This window comes from Molothrus ater, chromosome 3 (genome assembly GCF_012460135.2).
Source record: "Molothrus ater isolate BHLD 08-10-18 breed brown headed cowbird chromosome 3, BPBGC_Mater_1.1, whole genome shotgun sequence".
In the NCBI taxonomy this organism is placed as follows: domain Eukaryota; kingdom Metazoa; phylum Chordata; class Aves; order Passeriformes; family Icteridae; genus Molothrus; species Molothrus ater.
This window is the reverse complement of record NC_050480.2, coordinates 24,519,417-24,541,641: the sequence shown is the minus strand read 5'-3', so window position 1 is coordinate 24,541,641 and position 22,225 is coordinate 24,519,417. Positions and strand designations below refer to the sequence as shown.

The following is a 22,225-nucleotide window of genomic DNA, read 5'->3' as shown; positions in this document are numbered from 1 at the left end:
ATATGCAGTTACAGACCTCTTGGATAGATTGGTAATTCTTAGTAAGATAATAGGTATAATACATATTCTGTAACTTTTTTTAAATCAACAGATTTTAGAAGCCATTTTTTGTTAGAAAAAATCTGCAAATACTTGCAAGTGCAAATTGAATGTATTTATACATGTATTCTTTGTAGAGAGAATATAAAGTACAGAATGTTTTGGACTAGCTGCCTTAATCTATATTCTTATTTCTTCAGCTTTTTTACCAGGTTCAAGGAGATATGTGTTTGAAGATAATAGAAAATGGAAAACACAAAGATGTTGTCATCCGAGAAGGGGAGGTAAAACAGGATTGTTTTTCTGTTATAGTTGTACATAAGTATGTTAAATGAATGTTTTATATGTTATTTAGAAACCAATTTATTCCTGCTGTGCAAGAGATGGCATCAGCATTTATTAAAAAAAAAACACAAAAGCTTGAATGGAGTATAGAAAAGTTTATGTAAATAATAGGAAACAACAGTAAACTGTGTTCAACATTTGACTGTTTCAATAACAGATAAAAATCCCTCTGAACATCTGGGGTACCTGTGACTGTGGTCACAAGGGTTTTCAGGATGAAGAAGAGACGAGAATGTTGACTCCATGATCAGAAGGCTTGATTTATTATTTTATGATATATGTTACATTAAGACTATACTAAAAGAAATAGAAAGGAAAAGGCTTCTTCAGAAGCTAGCTAAGCTAAGAATAGAAAAGAATGAATAGCAAAGATCTGTGTCTCAGACAGAGCAAGAGCCAGCTCTGCCATAAGGGGTCAGGAAATCCCAACATCCACAGGAGACCAATCACGGGTCTACCTGTTGCATTCCACCGCAGCAGATAACCATTGTTTACTTTGGTTGCTGAAACTGCAGCTTCTCACAAGGAAAAATCCTAAGAAAGGATTTTTCATGAAAGATGTCAGCGACAGGTACCTATTCAGATAGTCAAGAACATACTGAGAGAAGTTCTTATTCCCCTGCATTGCATGGGATCTGCCATGTGAATTCAGCAGGATCAGTCTTTTATTTACAACTTGCCAGGTACACACTGCTCACCCACCTACAGACACCATTAAGCAAACTGCCTAAACTGAGGAATTGAAATGATTCATGCATTTTCAGCCTTCTTTAGTCCTCACAGCTCGCCTTTCCAACCATCACAGTCGGACAGCTTTAAAAGAGCAGTTTACAAATAAAATGTATCCAGTTTTTCCTTATAGTAGTACACTTGCTAAAGCTTAGATTGCAGTACTTTTACCGAGAGCATGAATAGACACTGGCTGTTACTACCACTTAGATGTACTACAACTGCCACTCATGGTTATTGACACAAGCTTGGACTGCAGTCAAATCTTGGAAAGGATTATTAGGTCTAGTGGAGACAGCCTTTAAAATGGAAGGCATGTTAAACCCAATAGCTTAATGCCATTGAAAGCATTGCAACTTTTTCAGTGACGAAACAGAGCCACGTTTTCCAACTACGAGGTTCTGGTATTACACTTCAGGTGCACACCCAGCTGAGATCTCAGCATGTAAGAGAAGTGCTAATGAAAAGGAGCACACAATACTTGGTGGAAAGACTGACACTAGTACTGCTGAGGCACCCTCATTAGCTCTGTTTTGCAGACAGAGAAATTCCAATGACTGCCCAGCCTTAGCAAAAACATCTGTACTGCTGAAGAATACAGGCTTACCAACTAGCTGCTAGGACAGGGTTTATTCTGAAGCTTCAGAAATAGACTTCTCTTATCCACATGTTGCCTATTCGCTTTGTCACTTGCATGACTAAATAGCCCCTCATATTTGTTATTTATTTTTGGAGAGAGTAGCACTCCTCATCATGCAATCAAAGGTGCTCACTGTGTTGGGAGGATACATGTGGCTGATTAGCTTAGACATTTTATTGAGCAGAGAAAAAATCTGCTTTTTTTATTTCCATTTCAATTACTCAGAAATTGCAGTAAGATTATAAATTTCAGATGAGCAATTGATTAGATTTTCATTTCAATTGTGTCTAGCAATGATGATCAAACCAGGAGGAGGGAACTTGCCTGCCATCAAGGCAGTGCTGATTGCAGTCGCTGTGTCATCATTCACAGAGAAAGCAAGAAACAGTGTTTGCAGGGCTGTGGGTACCACGGGGTGCAGCTGCAAAGGAGCAACACAGGATCAACAAAAAGTAGGAGAGAAGAAGGGAAAGGAGCAGAAGACTTTGCAGGTTGAGGGGCAGAAGAAGGACAATGCAAAAAACAAAGACTTCCCGACATTGATGCTTTCTGATTTCTTTTAACAGATGTTCCTGCTACCTGCCAGGATACCTCATTCTCCTCAGAGATACAAAAACACTGTGGGTCTTGTGATTGAGAGGGAAAGATTAAAAACAGAAATGGATGGGCTAAGGTGAAGTATAAACTATTGAATAATCTGTTAGAATTCCTAGTATAAACTAATTTCTCACATCAATACAATGATGTGTTATAATTTCCTGATAATTTATCTGATTCATCCTGGCAATTTTGTACTAATCCTATCCACACATATATTTATCTATACATGCATAAACAGAGATCTCATTTAGCATTTGCTTCAGTTAAACAAGGACCATATTGAAATTTCTGAAATACATGTTGTGGTTACAGAAATCTACTTATGTACTACTTACTGCTATTGCCTTAAGTTTTAAAAAAAGATCTTAGAGCTCTCTAACAACCCAAATAAAAAGATTTTTTATCAGTTCTGGCAAGCAGAATATGAATTCCTTCATAAGCACTGAAAGTAAAAAGATGAAGAGCAGCTTTCTTATCAAGTGTGTGGGAAGCTAAAAACAAAAGTCAATTTTCTCAGCACTAGTCCCTCTACATTGTACAAACCTCTGCCTAGGTTTTATTGCCTTTTGAGAAAAACATCTTCATGTAAGTGAGTGGTTTGCTTTGTATTCTAGAGGGAGCAGGACTAAGCTTTGTCTTGTGTCCATACAGAATTCACAAGTCTAAGAGGGAAAGTCACAACAGTATAACATTAGAAAAATCTAGAAAAGCTGTCTTGGTATGAACCAAGGAGAATTTGTAACTGTCCATATAATCATTACAGATTTAAAACTGCAGTGATATCTGTAAAGTGCTGTTCCCATCCTTTCACCTACAATTTTGATTGTTGCATAAGTAGAGTCACAGCAGGAAGATTGCAAGTATGCAGAGCTAGAAAGATATACTTTTTCATTCAAAGAAAAAAGCCTACAGAAAGAAACTAAGAAAGGGACCATTCAAGAAAAAAGCCCACAATTAAATTCCAAGCTAAAAACAAGTCCAGTTCATTTAAAGTATTGTTTACCTATGCACTTGTCTCTTTTCCTTTCATTGCAGACCTGTAGATTGTCTGGACTTACATTATTTAAAGGATACTTTGAGCTAGAAAAAAAATTACCAGTGGTTTATATAAAAAAGTTTATTATTAAAATAAAAAGAACTAAATAGTAAAAAAAGAACTTAAATAGTAAAGTAAATTTTACTTAAAGTAAAACAACCTACCATGTGAAGTCTGTGAATGGTATGAGAGAGACATGCTGAATGCCTTTTTAGGGACCCAGGCTGATCTAAAGATTTGCACTCCAATATAGGCATGCTCGTGTGGAGAAGCTGAACTAAAAGCTACTTTATGGCTTGCAGGTGGAAATTAACACATCCTCAATTCAAAGTATCTAATCAGATGCCTGAAAATAAACCAGAGGTTTTTAGTGCCCTTGTGTTCACACTGATGTGATGAATAAAGACACTTGAAGTTTTGGAAGTGAGCAATCTTGTCATGCTTTTGAACCCTATATTCCCTCTGTGTGCTCCTGGGAGAGATGGGGAATTTACAACCAGAACCCCTAATGTTCTCCTACTTTGTTCAATACCAGCCACCTGCAGCAAAGAAGAAATCATAATGCACTTTGAAGTATGCTGACTCAAAGTCTAATAGAACTGTGTTACTGTTCCATTATTTATCATGTCTACAAACCATAGTCATAAATCAGAGCCCCCAGCACACTGATTACTGCACAAGTGAAGAATAAGTAGCCTGCCCCAGTGTTCCAGCCTAAGTAATGATTATGTGTCTTGTGCTGTGAGAAAAATGATCTTGCTGATCTTAATTCCATGGCAAATAAGTACAAAACCAAATAAGTTTGATGTTATTCATATTGCCAGATACTTTATTTGTACCAAACAAGATACATTTAGCATCTCCTTTCTCTGTAGATTGTCTGTGTTCAGAATTTGTGCTGGCAGCACAGCTTTTTTTCTAAATTGGAGGTCTAGATACTGTTATTCACTTCAGTGAATCCTCTTTTTGCAAACATGAGGAGCCAGGGAGCTCTTAGAAAATTTCTGGACAGTATTAATACCTAGGACAGATATGAACATACAGATATGCACAGGATAATTACATAAGTTTTGTTTTCTTCTTCAGACACACATTGCAATAACTTCAACCTAAAAGACACATGGGATCTTTTTAAAAACATTGACAATATGAATGACAGGAATGGAGCATCATTCCTTGCCAGTCTTTGCAGTCTTAAAAATCTGAGTGTAAATTTTGTATTTGCCAGTACTTACATTGATTCCATACAGCAACCTTGACTTGTTGACCTTAGCAAAATTTATTTATTTGTTAAGACAAGAAATTTATGCAAGTGAAGCACTAAATTCCTCTTCAGAGGGGCACTCAAACACTTCCAAAATCTGTGTGGCTGAAAACCATCTATTTTTCACTAACAACTCCATAAACCACCTTGTTTTCTCATCACCCCATGCATGGGCATTAAGTAAGCTGACTCTATCAAATATAGGTATTTATGTCATAGCTGCATGAAAGCAGTTACTGGAAATGGTATTTAGTTCAGGTTTTTTTGCAGTAACTACATCCAAGGTGAAAATTATTGGTCCCAAGAGATTATGGCTGCAATCATTTCCAGGATGAAATCAGAAAGGTTGCTGAAGGAATTTGGTGAGTTGTGATTGATCAACAGAACTACAAGGCACTCCACAGGAGTTTGAGCACCCCACCACCAAGTCACCTAACCAGGGAAACAGAAAGCTTTCCCAAATAACCATTCCTCAGAATGAAGCACACCAGGCTTGACAATAAGATGCTCTTGCACAACATCGAGTAGCTATTTTCTTCAAAAGACCGAAACTGCCTGATCAGTTATTTAATAAAAGGATTTACTAATGTGTTTACTTTATCAGATACTATGTTGGAGAATCAACTGATGTCCTCTTTGAAAAATGGTTTCACTGTGAAGATCTCGGCACTCAACTTATACCAATAATTAAAGAGTAAGCTTTTTCCTTTGTGATTTTTTTTAATAATTATATTGTAGATCTTTGTCAGTCTGTGGCTTATGTCATTAATTTGCTATTTATGCTACATTTTACATAGACTTGTTAATAGTTAATTGCTGCTCTCTAAATTTTTAATCATGTCTTGTTTGCCCCAAATTCATCAAATCAGATTTAAAAAAAAAGGAGAAATCAGGTATTTCACACATCCATCTGGAGCACACTTTTTTGAACCAGTAAATATAGTACCACACTGCTTCTAAGTGCAAAAAGAACTGAGTGAAAAATTAACACTGACTAACGCTAGGTTATCAAGGTGAATCACTGAACTGCTTTAAGGCTTCTTTCACTCATGCTTTAATCTAAATACTTTAACTGATATTATTTATGCATGATCAGGACTGTGGCAAGTTTGGTAGAGAGTTACTTTCTAAGAAACATGTGAATGTCATTAACTAATCAGTTTGTTAAATGGTTACTAAAGGTGAACAAGGGAAGTGTTTAGTGACATTAATCTTACAGGAGTTTCAGACAAATCCTCTGTCAGTAAAAGAGATATAATCTTGCATAGATGTGATAGTAGCTGAGGATTTGGCATATCCATTATCAGCACAAAATTTACTGGCCAGTATTACTGTCTAGTCTTTGTTAACCTACAGAACAACTTTTTTACTTCTGTTTAAATGTTCATTATTCCAGGTTTTTCAATTCAAGGCAATATAAAACTGGAAAACCAAACCCAGGTAATACAAATTAATTTCAGAATTAGATCAGTTGCTGATTGAAGAACAATGATTCTCACCACATAAAATAAGTATCTATTTTTCTTTCTGGTTGTGTAAATTAAATTTATTTTTGGGAAGTAATTCCTTTCATTACCCTGACCAGAAGGAAATTCCATATAAATAATTACCAACAGCATCTTGCTTGGTCATGTGATGCCATCATAACCACTTATCAGGTAACTATACTAATTGGAAATGCTAGTATCTCTATCCTTAACTGCCTTTCAAGTCTTATACTAACAAAATTTCACTTCTGACAGCCCATAAACTGATTTTTGCAAGTAGAATTAATATACTTTATACCTATTTGTACCCTTTACCTACAACTGGGATCTACTCCTGGGAAACCTAGAGAAAACCAGATGATTTTAGTTCTCCTAGGATCTGGTCTGTTTAACATTTTATTTCCGTGCTGTCTTGCCACATTTTTTTATTTTGTCTCTGTTGTGGATAGTGATTGCAAATTCCATTCTGGAACAGATACTCCAGTTGTAACTCCCCTTAAATCTGTCGGAAAGAGACATAGGACAGAAAAAGTGACTTCTAGAAAGCAAAGTTGTTAGTTTTGGCTTTAGGAGTCAGATCTCTCAAACATGATGGTGCCTTTCTGCATGGCAACAAAAGCCTCAATTGCAAAGATATTACAAGACCACCTTCAGTGGGAAATTTGTTTTGCTGAAATCTCACAATCCTGCTGGCCCACAGCTTTAAATGAGCACCCAGCCATGTGCATGATCCATTGCTATTGATTAACATAAACTATGCCCAAAATACCACCTTATGTCTTAATTGTGTACAAAAGACCACGCTATACAACCATTTGTGCACCTGCAGGAACAGGCTCTATAGACTCTTTGGAAGTGCTTTAGTTAGGTGCAGCCTGGTCAGTTCTGCTGCAAGAACTGCCTGGAAAGTCTCCATGGCATTACCAGGTTCTTAATTGACACATGGAAAATCATCTTAAGAACAGCAGAAGCTGCCTGTGTAATCTTCAGGAGAGCCTGAGATTCCTTTCTGGAGAGTTCCTACACCAGTTAGCCAAATGCTAACCAGCTCAGTGATTCCCACTGCTCAGCTAGGTTTGTTCTTTGAAATCTCTCTGCTGTCTCATCTTTGCCAGCAACTGAGGGACATCCTGCACCAACCAGGAAACGTATGTATGGCTCAGGTGCACTGCACCCAGCTATGCTACTCTTGACCTCATGGCCAACTTCAATGTCATCTTCCAGTCACACTTAAAACTTGAATTCCATAGCTCTTGTCACAAGAGAAATTTTAGTTTCCCCTCTCCGAAAGGTTTTTGGAACCAGCTGTCCTTAATCTCCACATCAATTCCTAAACATCTTAAGATGATTGTTATGAATTACTCTGAGAGACAAAACTTTTAGTGAAATGTTATTTCCACATCTGTTCCATTGATAGTCACCATTAAAAAGTCAGTCTGCCATCTCAATCAACAACAGAACAGCTCATACTGAAATCCTAAAATTGGGTTAAGCTGTTTTTTGTCTTAATATCAATGTTCTTAAAAATAGTTAACTAAAACACTGTTGCCAACATGAGGTTAAGAGAAGAGTCTTCTGTATGGGATAGCAACCTTAAAGCCCTTGCAGTCAGAAGGTGGTAAAGCAGTCAGGAACCCTGCCTGAAAACTTTGCTGAACCAGCTTTAGGCATTGGTTCTTTGACTGACTGGGGAATGTGATTCTCAGGGAAAGGCTCCATGTTTCTTATAAATAAAATGGGGCTTTCTCCAAGATCTTACTTTTATTTCTACACGCTGTCAAAATCTGTTTTAGTCTGAGCATGTCACCAGTGTTTGGGTGTTGGTGGTTTTGTTTGTTTGGAGTTTTCTTTGCATGGGATGTGTGAGAGCTAGGTAGTGCAGGTACTGCCTCACTGTGTGTTCATACAGTGTTTAGCAGAGGAAGTATAATTTCAAATGAAGCCTCTAGATGCTGCTGTAATAAAAAAAATACCATATCATGCATAATATCCTTGTTCAATACAGTGATTTGCAATAAGCATCCCTCACCAGGCTAAGAGTTTAAATGTCAGTAACAAATTAAAAATATCAGAAACAAATAACATTAAAGATTTATGTTTTTGATATTTTTGCAGAAGATTAAGGTTAAAGAACAAACCTGACAATCAATCAGAAGCTAAAATATATCCTGACACCTTTTTTTTAAACAAGTAATTCTAAGAAACTGTTATTGATAAATTTAGTACAGAAGCTCTTTCCTTGTAATTTACCTGGCAAGTTTTCTCCCTGGAGAACAGCTCCCTTTTTCCAATTTTCAGGTTTTGTGGACAATAAATAACCCAACATCTCAGTGATATCTTATGCATGAGGAAAACACCCCCACATTTTTAGGTACAAAAGTTTTTGTTTATAGCACCTGTAACTCTCAGTGAGACTGACAGTGTTTAAAAAAAACCAAAAAACCAAACAGTTTGACTGAGATAGAAGTAAGCTGGTAATACTTTCACTCTGAAGGCTAACCAGCTGATAGAAAAATAATGCTTTGGATTTATTCCCTCAGCAGCTCTCTTTCTTTTTTTTTCATTTTTTTAAGAAGTAGAGTTCAGCAACCAGCATGATACTTGCTACCACCAGTTGCCATGATGTTTCACTCAATACATATCTCAACATCATTTGAGCTGGCTTATGCAGAGGATGGAGTCTTAGCCTTTTTTTTTTCAGTTTCTCTTCTGAAAATCCAGAATCACCTCAATTTAAAAGTGCCAGCTGAAGAACTCTCAGGTTCCTCTCCACATAAGCCTGAACTAGTGCCTCATCTTCTTAGAGAGAAATGGAATAAAATTGAGGAAAATATCTTCAAAGAAATCCTGGATTGCAGCTCACTCATAGAGGAAAGCTGTAAATGGAATCAATCAAGCTCCAATAGCTTTTAAAAAACCAAACCCCCCCCAAAAAAATAACCCAATCCTAAGTCCAGACCTTTTCTTGATTTATTTATGATTTCTGGCTTAGCCAAAAGCAGGGAAAGTCCCTCAGAAAGCAGGGCAATCAGAGTATATGAAGACACAGAAGAAGAGGGACTCAAATGCCATCATGAAAAATATAATCAGAAATATATATTGCATGCAATCCCTACTTGAGGCATCCTCCCTGGAACAGTTTTGTATTTTATTACTAGACTCTTTTGTTTCCATGTGCAGAAATGAAGTCTGAGAATATTCTCCCCTTTTTTTATCAAAAAGGGTGAATATTTCTAGGACATAGGCTGTACAGGGAAATCTCAAGATGGGCTGGTTTGGGTTACTTGTCATATTTTTTGACATGAGGAATCATAGTTTATCAAAACAAGTCTTGCTACATTCAGTTGAATCAGCCTGAAAAGCAAGATTATCCCAATGTAACAATTTCATCCCACTTTTCTAGTCAAGAGGACAAGAGATGGTTCAGAGAGAGAAAACTCAGTTCTAATAAAGAGTGATGGCTAAATATTCTTTGCAGCAGTAATAACCAGAAGCTCCAAAGCTTTTCCTGCCATGTCTAAAATAATCCAGACTTCTTTTAGGAGTAATTTGATGGGGAAAAAACTGTAATAAAATTTTTTTCTACTGTTAGGTGTCTTTGAAAATGAACCTCATGAACATTAATGGTAGACTGTCAGGAATTTTTTTATCCAAACTACTCTACTTCTAATTATCAATGAAATTTTACTTCCCAAACAAGCTTTATTGTGAGTGAACATTCAGATATGTAATGTAAAAACCAGTCCTGTAGTGACTTCACGAGAAAAAGTTTCATTGATTTGATCTAGGGTGATTTTCAGTCTGGATTATGAATCTACTTAGTATAGTTAGAATACAGTGCAGTTTTATGTTTGTGATTCAGAGCAAACAAAACCTAAGCAACTGAATGAGCATGGAAAAATAGGTATTTTCTTCAATCAGTGGAGCAGGGGTTACCATAGAGCCTAGGGCATGCTCTGTAAATGTTCTGTGGTCTCAGCTAAAGAAGGTATAAGGGTAAGTTCAGCACTATAAAAATCAGCTTCTGTGTGGTCATCCTCTGTAGCTAATCCAATGAACCTCCACAGACAATATTTGCTGCTCAGTCTTGTTTCACTGATATATAAAAACAAGCAGATCTTTTTTCTTCTATTTTTCTTCTTCTTTTCAGTTAACTAGCTAGTGGGCAATGTTAATTCAATTAAAACTACTACAGAAAACTAAAAACATGCAGGAAGAAATTCTGTCTGTATTTGCACTGGAGCAAATACAGGGCCATGCTTTTGAACTTCAAAGAACTGCATAAATATTTGTGCCTTTCTGTTTTAAGTACATTGAAATAATTCTAAAGATACTGTCTCTGTGGTTTTTTTCCCAAATAAGAATGCTAATTTTGAACATAAAATTTATTTGCTATGTATCTGTTTACAAAATTGCCTATTTGATTCTCTTTACTCTCATCTTGAAGGACTTCCAACACACCTAAATGGATCAGTCCTTCTCTTCTATAACATGGTACTTCTTTCTGCTCTGAGTACTTGTATTAAAAAAAAAAAAAAACAGTATATGAGCATTTATATATTAAGGAATATCCTATTAAGGACTAACCAATACAGAGACTAAATCGTTTTAAACTGTCTAGACCCATCAAAATTGTTCAGTTCCCCACAACACCATCTCTGTAACTTTTATCAACAACATGAATCTTCTCCTTTTCTCTGTCATCCTCATTGCTCTCTTCTGGCAAAGATGACCATATAAACACACTATTCATCTTTAGCCTGTCATATGCAATCCTTTAAGTTACTTCCAAGTCATGCTTATATCTCTCTTGAAGATGCACCTAAACTGCAAATGATATGTAGGTGGAAGAAGGGGATAGAGCCATATAATAAACCCCTTCAATTCTTATAAGCATGTTACCTCTCACATTGCATCTATTTCTTCTCCTCTCATATTTAAATGAGGACACCAGTCCCTAATGAGTACAGAGCTCATAATGAAAATGAGCTACTCAGACAGACCAACCTAAGTCAGCAATATTTAATGCAGAAATGAAATAGGATCACAACATCTGGAGTAGGGCTGCTATAATTTTCCATATGAAAACTTCTACTGAGTTTTTTAGTTCCAAACTACAGTGTATCATCCAAGACTCAGGACTGCAGGCTGCACATTCTCTGGAATCAAAAGGTTCATTAGGCTCTCAGAGCCCAGAACAGCTAATGACAACACAAAAAAAAACCCCTCAAGAAAGCCCTCAGGAATAAATCTGCTTCTCCCACAATATTCTCAAGTGAGCCTCCTCATAGAGGGGCAGAACATAAACTGCAGGCTCTGGGAACTCTCCTGATGCTTCACCACGTGATCCAAGCCACTACTGATCTATACATACCTACAGTGCATAATGTGCACAATAAACCTATCAGGGCAATAGGAAGAAATGCACCAAAAGAATTGTTTTCCTTTCTGTTCAGACTTTTGTGAAACAAATAAGAAATATTTAAGAGCTATAAAGCTCAGCAGTTTCACAGCAGGTATGTCCTCTCTAATAAAGTAGCTTCTTTCTTCCTTACATTCTTAAATGCTCCCCAGACAGCAACATCTGAAACAGAAGACTCACTAATGGAGTTTGTCTGACATTTTCACTAGCGTTTCTAAGGCTATTTAGTGGTAATAGCTCACACATGCTGTAAAAATCCTTGTCTCACCAAGAGAGTGAGGTCTCAACTCTTGTTATAATGAAGTATCCTATTCCCATTCTATGCAAACTGAAGTTACATACAAAGAGGATTAATGAAATGCCCCAAGTTATAAAAGGCAGATTCAGAAACAGAATTGAGATTCTTTATGTTAGGATTGGATAAGTGGACAGCATTTCTCAATACAATTTATCATTCTTAATTACAATAACCTAGCTAGATCTTGAAAAACCTTTAAAAAATTGTGGCCTAAATAGTGACTTTTTTTTTTGGTTTAATTTATTCCTTTCCTTCTGGCTGATGACATCTCCTTTTGATAAAGCTATATTTCTTTATTTCAAAAATATTTTTCAAAGCTTTCTCAAACTTCTTAGTTTCAATTAGGGAAAAAAAAGGTTGTTCAGTTTCCAGCATAGATTTAATGACACAAAGAAAAATCTGCCTAGAAATAATTACATGGACTAGTCATAAATTAGCAGTCATGACAATTCTCAGGACATGCTACAGAAAAAGAATACAGTTACACAGGGAAATGTCTGGCTGCACCAAGTGAGTGCTGTATTTTCAACTAAATGCTTCTGCATCTATATTCCACAACAGGGAAATGAACCAACAACCCTCAGAGTAATCAGTCACACTCACTGCTTTCACTCTGGATTTTTATATGGACTGGGCTAAAACCCAGATGTCCCTCATTTCACTGGTTTTATTAGCAGAGGCATTAAAATTCTACTTGTCTCATTGACATTTCTGTTACTTGGAGAATAAAACAGACTTTTTCATAGAAATTAGGTAGGCACATATGGGAAAAATATCCGAGAGAATGTATTATTACTGGCATTGGCAATTAAATGTGAAATGCTGCAAAACTCTATCACTGGAATTATTCATTATGATATAGTATTGAAGACATGGAAATGATGATTAGAAAGTGTGCAGAAATAAATTAATACATAATTTTAAAATAATTCACAAGTAGTCTGGACCATTTGACACTCAGTTAAAGGATGAAAAAACAAAGAGGATTCAATCACTCCACTTTGAATGATGTCTTGTGATGCTATAGGGGGAGACACCATTTGTAATGGACTGTGTCATATCCTTGTGTGGAGATTGGGCACAGCATGTAGGGACAGACTGAGGCAGCACAGCACCTCAGGATGGTGGGATAATTAGTAAGAATATATGGGGATTTAAAGATTTGAGCCTTGTTCCATCTAGAATGCTCTGTCTACAAGTGAAGGGTGACACATACAGTTAAGATACAGTTTTTCATAAAGCCAGCATGCAATCTGTTGACCTTATTTTGACATATTTCAAGTGCTTTATTGCTCTTTTCCTTTGAACAAATCTTGAAGAAATGAGAGCTATGGGAAGAGCTTGGCTCAAGAGAATGAGACTGTTTGATTTCTTGACAGGAAAGCTTAGGAGCATCACCAGGGAGGGAAAGGGGGGCCTTCCATGTTACATGTGAGTTAAGCAAATCAGCCACATACACCTGGTAGGTCAGTGTCAGCCTTCTTTACCTGTTCTCTTTACTGCATCAGAAACTCAGTACTCCCAGCAAGCTCAAACTCTTCTTTAGACAATCTCTGCTGAGGCTGTAACTACTTGTACGTTCAGCTTGCTCTTTTCTCACAAGCTGTTCTCTCCTTCTTTGCCCAGTTTAATAGTTTCAGTACAGTTCAATATTGTGTAACTGAAGTCAACTTCCTCTAAAACCTGTAATTTCCTTTTTAAAATATTTACAAACTCATTCCATAAACATGACATTTTTTCAGCTTTACATGATATCATCACATTGTAATTAAAATCTGAAAAAAGCTATAATCCCATAAAGAACTGATATAAATTTTTAATAGTAATGATCTGCAGAAATGGACTTTAATATTGAACCTTTAAATGGATGTCTGAAAATGTAAGAAAATATTAGATTTGATGTTCCAGATAGTGTTGTATTACTTGGAAAAACCTACACCAGACTATTAGCTGTCTAGCTTAGAAGTGCCATTTTCTTGCATTTTGCTGGCATATTTTTACTTTTCCATCATTAAACATGTTGTCTCCTTGTCTCACAGTATTGCTAGAACAGAACTCCAGGAACACAGGCTTGCACTTCCTCAGATACTGAGTTGAAAGCAAATGTACAGGCTAAACAGAAATATATGCAACAATATCTAAATATAAACCATTAGCCTGATTAGAAATACTCAGTTCCTTTAGTAGCACCAGGCTTCAACTCCAATATGTGTGGAACTGCAAGAGGTTGGATCCTCTTCATTGTAGCTTGTTAGCTCAAGTTCACAAGCATTAGGACACCTACAGCTTTTGGCATCATGCAAGGGATCAGCATCAGGGTTAAATAAGGACTCAGCCAAGCAGTCTATTGATAATGTCACACATCTGTCACGTACCTCATCACCACAGCCTTCTCTCATTTGTTCTGCAGTAACAGATAATCAAGTCAGCATACCAGGTCACACTAAAAGCTTAATTCCATGCAGGCACAGCTTTCAAAGGCCATTATGCTGTCACTGAGCAAGTGCCATTAACATCAAAGATAGTATTAAGCCAATACCCCATCACAGGCTAGGGCCTGCTGATAAGACAAGTGTCAAAAAAAAAAAGCTCTGAACTGAGGAACTTAAAGTCTAAATAAAGAAAAGCCCACCTTCACTTGAAAGCAAAATAAACTGCTAGCTGGTGGCTGTTTATCACAAGCAAGAAAGGGCAGTGCAGCATAGTAAGTGCAGGATGTATTGCACTTACACTGGCCCTGGGTAGGCACAGGCCACTCTCTGCTGTTGTCCCCTGAGTGTTGTCCCAGCTGATCAGGGCAACTGGAGTCAGAGATCAGCAGAAAAAGGAAAATAGCAAAATTATGTTTATGGAGAATAACAGACAGAAGTTAAACTACAAACCTAGACTTCTTTTTGTTAGATTTGTGCTCCTTCTTGGTCAAAATATAAACAAGTACTTTGGCTTTTTCTTACCCCAAGTTCCTTGCAACTCATGGGGAACATTCATAATTCTCCTTGCACAAAACACCACAATGCCCATCCTTGAGCAATGAAAAATAGCTTTTTTGCATTCATTCTCCAGCATATAAAATTTGAATTTACTTGTCAGCTTGATGCTGGAATTCTTAAACTGTGGAGAAGAAATATTCCCCAAGTTGAGCAGAATACTCACAACATCTCTGTATTTGTCTCTTATCCTACCAGCTTCCATATGCTTTTTGGGTTTTTTTTAAAGCAAATAAACAACCAACCAACCACCAAAACCCCACGTACCTCTCACAACTAGGACATGCATTTTAGTAGAAAGCTCTACTAATGGGTAACTTTCTGGTATTCCAAAACTACAATGAACTTTTCTGAATTCAAATGGTGAGTTTTAATCTGAAAACAAAATAAAACAAAAACAACTGGTAAAGATTTCAGTTATTAATAGAACAAAATATTTTAATGTCTTTTGGAGCACCAGGTGCATCGAGTACCTTCTCATAAAATTTCTGATAAATTTTCTTTTCTTTTCCTCCTCTGCTGTGTGTGAATGTATATCATAATATTTTAGACCTTTGTTTTACATCAGTCCCTAGTCAAAAAAGCAATTTTTCACTTCAATCTCATTTGCACATATCCATAATTTAAGGACAAAGTGTGTATTTGTTCCTAATTACCTCCAAAGGATGTTTGATGAACCTGTGAAAATTAAGGAAAAAACCCCAAGCAGTCATATTACAGTGAGAAAAATGAAGCACCAAAACTAAATCACCAAATACCTTTACACTGCATTTTAGTGTTATCAGACAATATATAGAACATTCAAGAATAGATCATGTTAATGCTTACAAGTTCAGAAAAAATAAATCTAATGTAAAGACTTTCTTTTTTCCTTTGTTGCTTCTTAGTTTCTCTGGACAAGTTTGCTTTTCAGTAAAAGTTGTTTTAAATTTTTGAGTTAAATAATGTAAGGAAGCTTTTTTCTAAAAAAAAACAACTTGAAGAAAAAAGTTTTCAAACAAAAAATGTCTTCTTTTGCTACAGATTTCTTCAGATTACTTTCAGAATTTCCTGAAAGAGGCATTGCCAAGAGAAATTTTTCCTAAAAATATAATTATTTTAATATCACAAAATCACAGCATAGGTGAAGTTAAGGCACTGCAGTGGGTTAGCAAGTGTAACCTCCCAAAATAATGGAGAAGAAATTTGAATAGCAAAGTTTTGTTTCTACAACGAAAGGATTAGTAGCCCACCCAGATTATCTGGAGATGGTTGTACCCAGTGCTTACTGGGATCCCGTGAGCAGCAAGAGCATCTTCAGTACACTGCTATCCCCTGCATACACTGACCCTCCCACATATTGTTCAAAAACTCTGTACAAAATGGTCTTTAATGAAAAACTCTAATGGTAGGTTCAAAACACTGCAGAGCAGTGAAATTCAGCATTAGAACAGAACCAAAAGAATACTGCATAATGAATACACTAATACTTAAAAAAATAGCTGTTCTATTACTAGCACCGAGACTAAGATTTGGCTGCAGGTTTATTACCACAATACATTTGGGAGCAAACCATCCAGGGAGTTTTCCCAGCATCTGGTTGGCATTACTGCTTGAAATTACTCAATGGGTGTTCTCCCATGATATCTCAGAACAAACTACACAGAATCACCAGGGCAATTGCTCTGTCTCTGCACTTCCCTGTGAGCTGGTAAATAAGTAAAGCTCATTTCATATACCAGCAACATGCATCATGAATTGTGCCAGCTATACTGCAATTAGTCCTCCAGTTATTTCAAATCAAATTATTTAGGAAGGAGAATTACTGGAAATTAAATCAAGCGACCAAAACCAAAGCCATGACATGCTCCAAGAACACCACCAAAAAATACATTGTATTAAATTTTAGGTTGTACTAATCTGTTTGATTCACTGTGGAGGGGACACATAGGGGACAGAGGAGAAGAAGAGGAAAAGGAACATGAAAAGCCAGTACTAACTATGTGAGACATGTAGAATAAGCTTATTCTATAGGCCCAAGTCCTCTTTTAGAGGGATATGATATGAGCAAAGGCTCAGGGATGACACATTATATTTTACCAGTGCAAAAGGTGGTCTGAAAGAGAATGAGGACTATGCCAGGAAGAACTAGGTAGGATATTGCATACTGTTTGAATACACAGTTCTGACAACATCTTTGAAGTCACTCCATCAAGACTCACAAATAACATACGCATCTGGCAATCTCAAAAAGTCCTGATAATGACCATAACACTGCTTACCATTAAAATTTTTGGCAGGATAGTGTCTGTAAATTGATCCCTCAATTAAAACATTTGCAAAGAGCAAGGGAAGCAAGGGCTGTCATTGATAGCCCTCTGCCTTGCTTACAGATGAACTCCTGAAAGAAACACCTTTCCCACTGAATTCCACTTCTGTTATGGAGCCATTTTCCTTCTCAAGCTGGTTAAATGATCATCGTGGGGAAATAAAACAGAAAAAATCCTTGAGTATGTTTGGAGATAACTTTGAAACAGAGGTAAGGGGGTATAATTTCTCTATAAAAAAAGAGATATTTTTAAAGGTACAGATTATTGGTGCCTACTGTTCAGAATGAATGAATCCAGGCTTGGGATCAATATACAGTCAGCAGACAAAGTTAGGCACCCCAGCAAAGTTATGCACCCCTGTCTTTGGTCCATTGATTTGACTAGCTTAGGGCAGGGGCTTTCTTTTTTCTTTTCAGTACTTCCATGTCCAGAATCAACCTGAACTTTATTTCTGTTCATTTCCTTTGGGATTAAAACAGTTCATTCATTCCCCAGTCCCTCTCCCCATATTTCCCAAATCAGAAGCACCAGTGTGATGTAAATCAAGCTTCTTTATGTGTTTGAGCAGCATTCGTGGTCCAAGTCTAGTCTGGGTGTGTAAACACACTTTTTTTTTTCCTCCCCCTCCATCTATGTAGAAAAAAGGAAAACTGGACAGCAACCAGAGAGCCTGGGCTGCCCTAAAACATTCCACTTCACAGTTTAGTCAAACACAGTCTAGTTTGGGTGTAAATGAAGCTGTCAACATTTGATATCTGTGCTGTACGCGTGATGTTTACAAAACATATTCCCCCAGAATTACTTGGAGTCACACTCCAAAGAATCCAATACAGCTGACAGCAAAGTGACAGAGTGTGGGAATGTCAGAAAGAGCACAGAGGGGACAGAAAATGAGAAAGATTAAGTCCTGTCTGAAGCATTTTTAATGTTAATGGAAGAATCTTTTCTACTTCACCAGGCTCTTGACAGGGCCCAGAGTTCATGAGGAGGAAGTGCCTGTTCCAGGAACAGAAGCAGGAAGCATATAGATGCAAAACTGAGAGTGGGAGGAGGCAGGAGGAGTAGATAAGCAAGGATGCAGAGGAGCATAAGGAGTGGCAGGTGTGACCAGCTCCCTTTTTATCAGTAGGAATCAATATGAGAAAACCAAACATAGTGTGAATTTTAATGTCTGCAAAAATAATGTCATCTTCTATGAATATTCTCCTGTAAAAATAGAATGTTTTAAATGCTGTTGGAAGATGAATATGGGCACTTTGGTCATTTGGATGAAACCATTACTTTTTTTTTTAGGCTATAGCTTATGGACCAGGAACAACTGAGAAAAGTAAAAAGAATTCAGATATCTGGATATGGCAGCTGGTATGTGGCAATTCACACTTGTTAACTGATGAGTTCATGTTTAAGTTCAGACTGAACAGTAGTAAAGCCTTCTAGCAACAGAAACTGGAATGATTCCCTTCCTTCTCACAGAAAAGGTCACCAATAGGCACCACCTCTCAGCTTTAAACTGTAATGAAAAATAACTGTAAAGTGCTGCCACAATAAAAATAGCCTCTTTTTCCTCATCATGCATGTTGATGACAGAGATACTGGCATCCATCCTTGATGGGAATTTTAATGCACCCTACCTAGGCTATATCCTGTAAATATATCAGATCAAGCAATAAGGCAACATCACCTCTTAGTTCTGCCTTGAAACATTTGCCCTCATCCTGAAGTCAAACTGGAATCAAGTAGAATAAGCTAATAAAAAAGTCTGAAAAGTTGTTTATATTTACTCAGAATTGCAGGTGATCCAGATACCCATCATTCAACTTGCTTCTAGAATGCATTTGCAACCCAAAGAAAAAGAAAAGCTAATTTTTGCTTACACAAGTCAGGCTAGCTTGGGAGGCAGATATTTCTATTAGTTCCTCTTCTGTTGAAATTCACAGGAACTATCAAATACTAATTAAAGAAATCATAATCTTGAAGGACATTTGTTTACACTGCAGCTTACATCAGGCTGTGGAATCGAGACCTTGTGGCTGGCAAGAACCTCTCTCCCCTGCTTGACAAGATAATAACCAGTGCATTCCAATATGGAGAGACTCAGCAATTTCAGTCAGCCCCCTGCTGGTTTGTGAATTGCTCCTCAACACTTAAAGAGCTATGAGGAATCAGAAAAGTAGGAGAGAAGCTTAAACTACTCCAGAAGATTCTCTCTGTAATTTCTGGAGCTGTACTGACTTGTAGACTGCTAGGTTAGATTGGTGGCACTGTACCCCAAGAATCAGGCAATGGGTTGCTGCTTTATGATAAGAAACACTGAACAAAGAAACATATTTTTATTGACGATAATAGTGTTAGACAGACAAGATCAACTGAATACTTAGCTAGACCTCATGAAACAGAACAGGTTTGAGGTGTTCTTTCAGTAGGAAAGATTTCCGTACATGCTGCATTTTCTTTCTGCTGGGGACAAAACATGGAAAATTAAAATCCTTCTTTCCTTTCAGGAGGGCACATCGACTGTTGCCATGGATGGTAAAACCCTGACTCTCTCTGCTGGTGACAGCCTGCTTGTCCGTGCCCAGTCTGTGTGAGTAGAGATGAGCAGGGGTTCAGAGCGTGATCCCCCAGCTTCCAGCCACATAAATTCTGTGTATTCAATGCACACCATGTCGGGCATCACTGGTGCAGAAACACAGCATCTGTGAATGCAGGATTTGCAACAGCCTCTGCTATTTCTCGGGGCAAAAGTGTTTTCAGGAGGAAAAGCCAGACATTCATTCTAGTTCACCTCTTATGATTAAAGCTGGAGAAAATTAAAAAAAATAAGAAAAAATAAATAAAAATAACAGAAAAGAAAAAGAAGGAGAGGAAAGAAAAGGGGAAAAAAGAAAGGGAAAAAAAAAGAAGGGGAAAAAAAAAGAAGGGGAAAAAAAAAGAAGGGGAAAAAAAAAGAAGGGAAAAAAAAAGAAGGGAAAAAAAAAGAAGGGAAAAAAAAAGAAGGGAAAAAAAAAGAAGGGAAAAAAAAGGGAAAAAAAAAGAAGGGAAAAAAAAGAAGGGAAAAAAAAAGAAGGGAAAAAAAAAGAAGGGAAAAAAAAAGAAGGGAAAAAAAAAGAAGGGAAAAAAAAAGAAGGGAAAAAAAAGAAGGGAAAAAAAAAGAAGGGAAAAAAAAAGAAGGGAAAAAAAAAGAAGGGAAAAAAAAAGAAGGGAAAAAAAAAGAAGGGAAAAAAAAAGAAGGGAAAAAAGAAGGGAAAAAAAAAGAAGGGAAAAAAAAGAAGGGAAAAAAAAAGAAGGGAAAAAAAAAGAAGGGAAAAAAAAAGAAGGGAAAAAAAAAGAAGGGAAAAAAAAAGAAGGGAAAAAAAAAGAAGGGAAAAAAAAAGAAGGGAAAAAAAAAGAAGGGAAAAAAAAAGAAGGGAAAAAAAAAGAAGGGAAAAAAAAAGAAGGGAAAAAAAAAGAAGGGAAAAAAAAAGAAGGGAAAAAAAAAGAAGGGAAAAAAAAAGAAGGGAAAAAAAAGAAGGGAAAAAAAAGAAGGGAAAAAAAAGAAGGGAAAAAAAAAGAAGGGAAAAAAAAAGAAGGGAAAAAAAAGAAGGGAAAAAAAAGAAGGGAAAAAACAAGAAGGGAAAAAAACAAGAAGGGAAAAAAACAAGAAGGGAAAAAAAAGAAGGGGAAAAAAAAGAAGGGGGAAAAAAAAGAAGGGAAAAAAAAGAAGGGGGAAAAAAAAGAAGGGAAAAAAAAGAAGGGAAAAAAAGAAGGGAAAAAAAAAAGAAGGGAAAAAAAAAGAAGGGAAAAAAAAAAAAAGAAGGGAAAAAAAAAAGAAGGGAAAAAAAAAAGAAGGGAAAAAAAAGTGAAAACAAAAAAGGAAAAAAGACCATGTATAAAGATATATGAGATATATGGCCTGAAACTACCCACTGGCACTCACAACTCACAGCAGATGCTAGAAGCATCAGACCAAGCTTAATCTTCAGTGCAGGAAGATTTGGGGTTCAGGCTAAGAACACAGCTCTCCTCCTGAAGTAGGATGCATACAGCTGTTTCAGAACCTTGACACACGTGATATGCATAAAGGAAAATAGCTTCCAGAATGGAAAGGAAGAGATAGAGCATGGCTAAAGCTCACAAAGTGCCCGCTCCTCCTTTTCAATATCATCCATGTTTCATTTGTTGGTTTGAGAGTGTGATTTCCCTCTGTACACATTGCATCATCTCTCTTTCAATTCTTCCAGGTACTGCTGGAAAAGAGCAGAAGACTGTGTTGCTCTTTGCATTGCTCAGGATCCAAAACGCAAGCAGCCTTATAAATAACTGTGTCACTTGGCTTTGAGGATAACCAAGCTTTAACCTACCTATCTTAATTATATTCTACTCAGAAGGCCTGGAAATTTGAATACTCTGACACAATGATTAAGTGGAGTCAAGTGCTGTGCCCAATTAAAACTTTTCCCCCAAGTAGTTAAAGTTTTAGCAAAATTTATAACCAGTATGTTTTTAAGATCTAGTGTTTTGTTTGATTTTATCTGAAAGGAAATGACAACATACCCTAGCAGAAGGATTACTTACCTAATAATACATGATACTATCTAGATTACTACTAGAGTCTTTTGAGATGCAAGTCTCTGCCACAAGATGTAGAAAAGGAGATGGGACAGGCACTGTTACAGGTCTTAGGTAACAGGCTGGATGCTGTGTGCATGCTACCCTGAACATAGCACTGCAGTGGGACTAAACAGAAGCGCCTGGGTCGTGGCTGTGCTCCTGTGCAGCACAAAAGATGTGGAATTCCCAAAATTAATAAATTCTCAAGTCAAATTCACCTTTAGAGGTATGTTAAGGGATAAGAGAGCAGAAAAATTATTATAATCAGTTTCTATTAACGGCTGCTTCTTTTTGAACAGTGAAGTTTTTTGCAGAAACAATAAATGTCAAATTATATTTTGCTGCTTTTATTCCAAGAACTCTGCAAAAGAGTTTTTCTCTTGGTTTTATTTAATTGTTCTTCACATTGTCATGAGAAAACAGGTTGCTTAGATACCTGCAGGTATTATCAATTAAATAATTGAGAAGGCAAAAGTTAC

At 36.8% G+C, this 22,225-nt stretch overlaps 1 protein-coding gene across 1 annotated transcript in view; it reads left to right on the top strand.

Annotated features, from left to right (window-relative positions):
* Positions 1 to 21,455, top strand: part of HAAO (3-hydroxyanthranilate 3,4-dioxygenase) — a 33,880-nt gene extending 12,425 nt beyond the window's left edge. The window contains exons 3-10 of the mRNA XM_036380564.2: positions 240 to 323; positions 2,320 to 2,426; positions 5,258 to 5,347; positions 6,050 to 6,093; positions 17,220 to 17,365; positions 18,450 to 18,518; positions 19,658 to 19,740; positions 21,377 to 21,455. Of these exons, the coding sequence (XP_036236457.1) occupies positions 240 to 323; positions 2,320 to 2,426; positions 5,258 to 5,347; positions 6,050 to 6,093; positions 17,220 to 17,365; positions 18,450 to 18,518; positions 19,658 to 19,740; positions 21,377 to 21,455 (702 nt within the window). The remainder of the gene's footprint in view (positions 1 to 239; positions 324 to 2,319; positions 2,427 to 5,257; positions 5,348 to 6,049; positions 6,094 to 17,219; positions 17,366 to 18,449; positions 18,519 to 19,657; positions 19,741 to 21,376) is intronic.
* Positions 21,456 to 22,225: the final 770 nt, after the last annotated feature.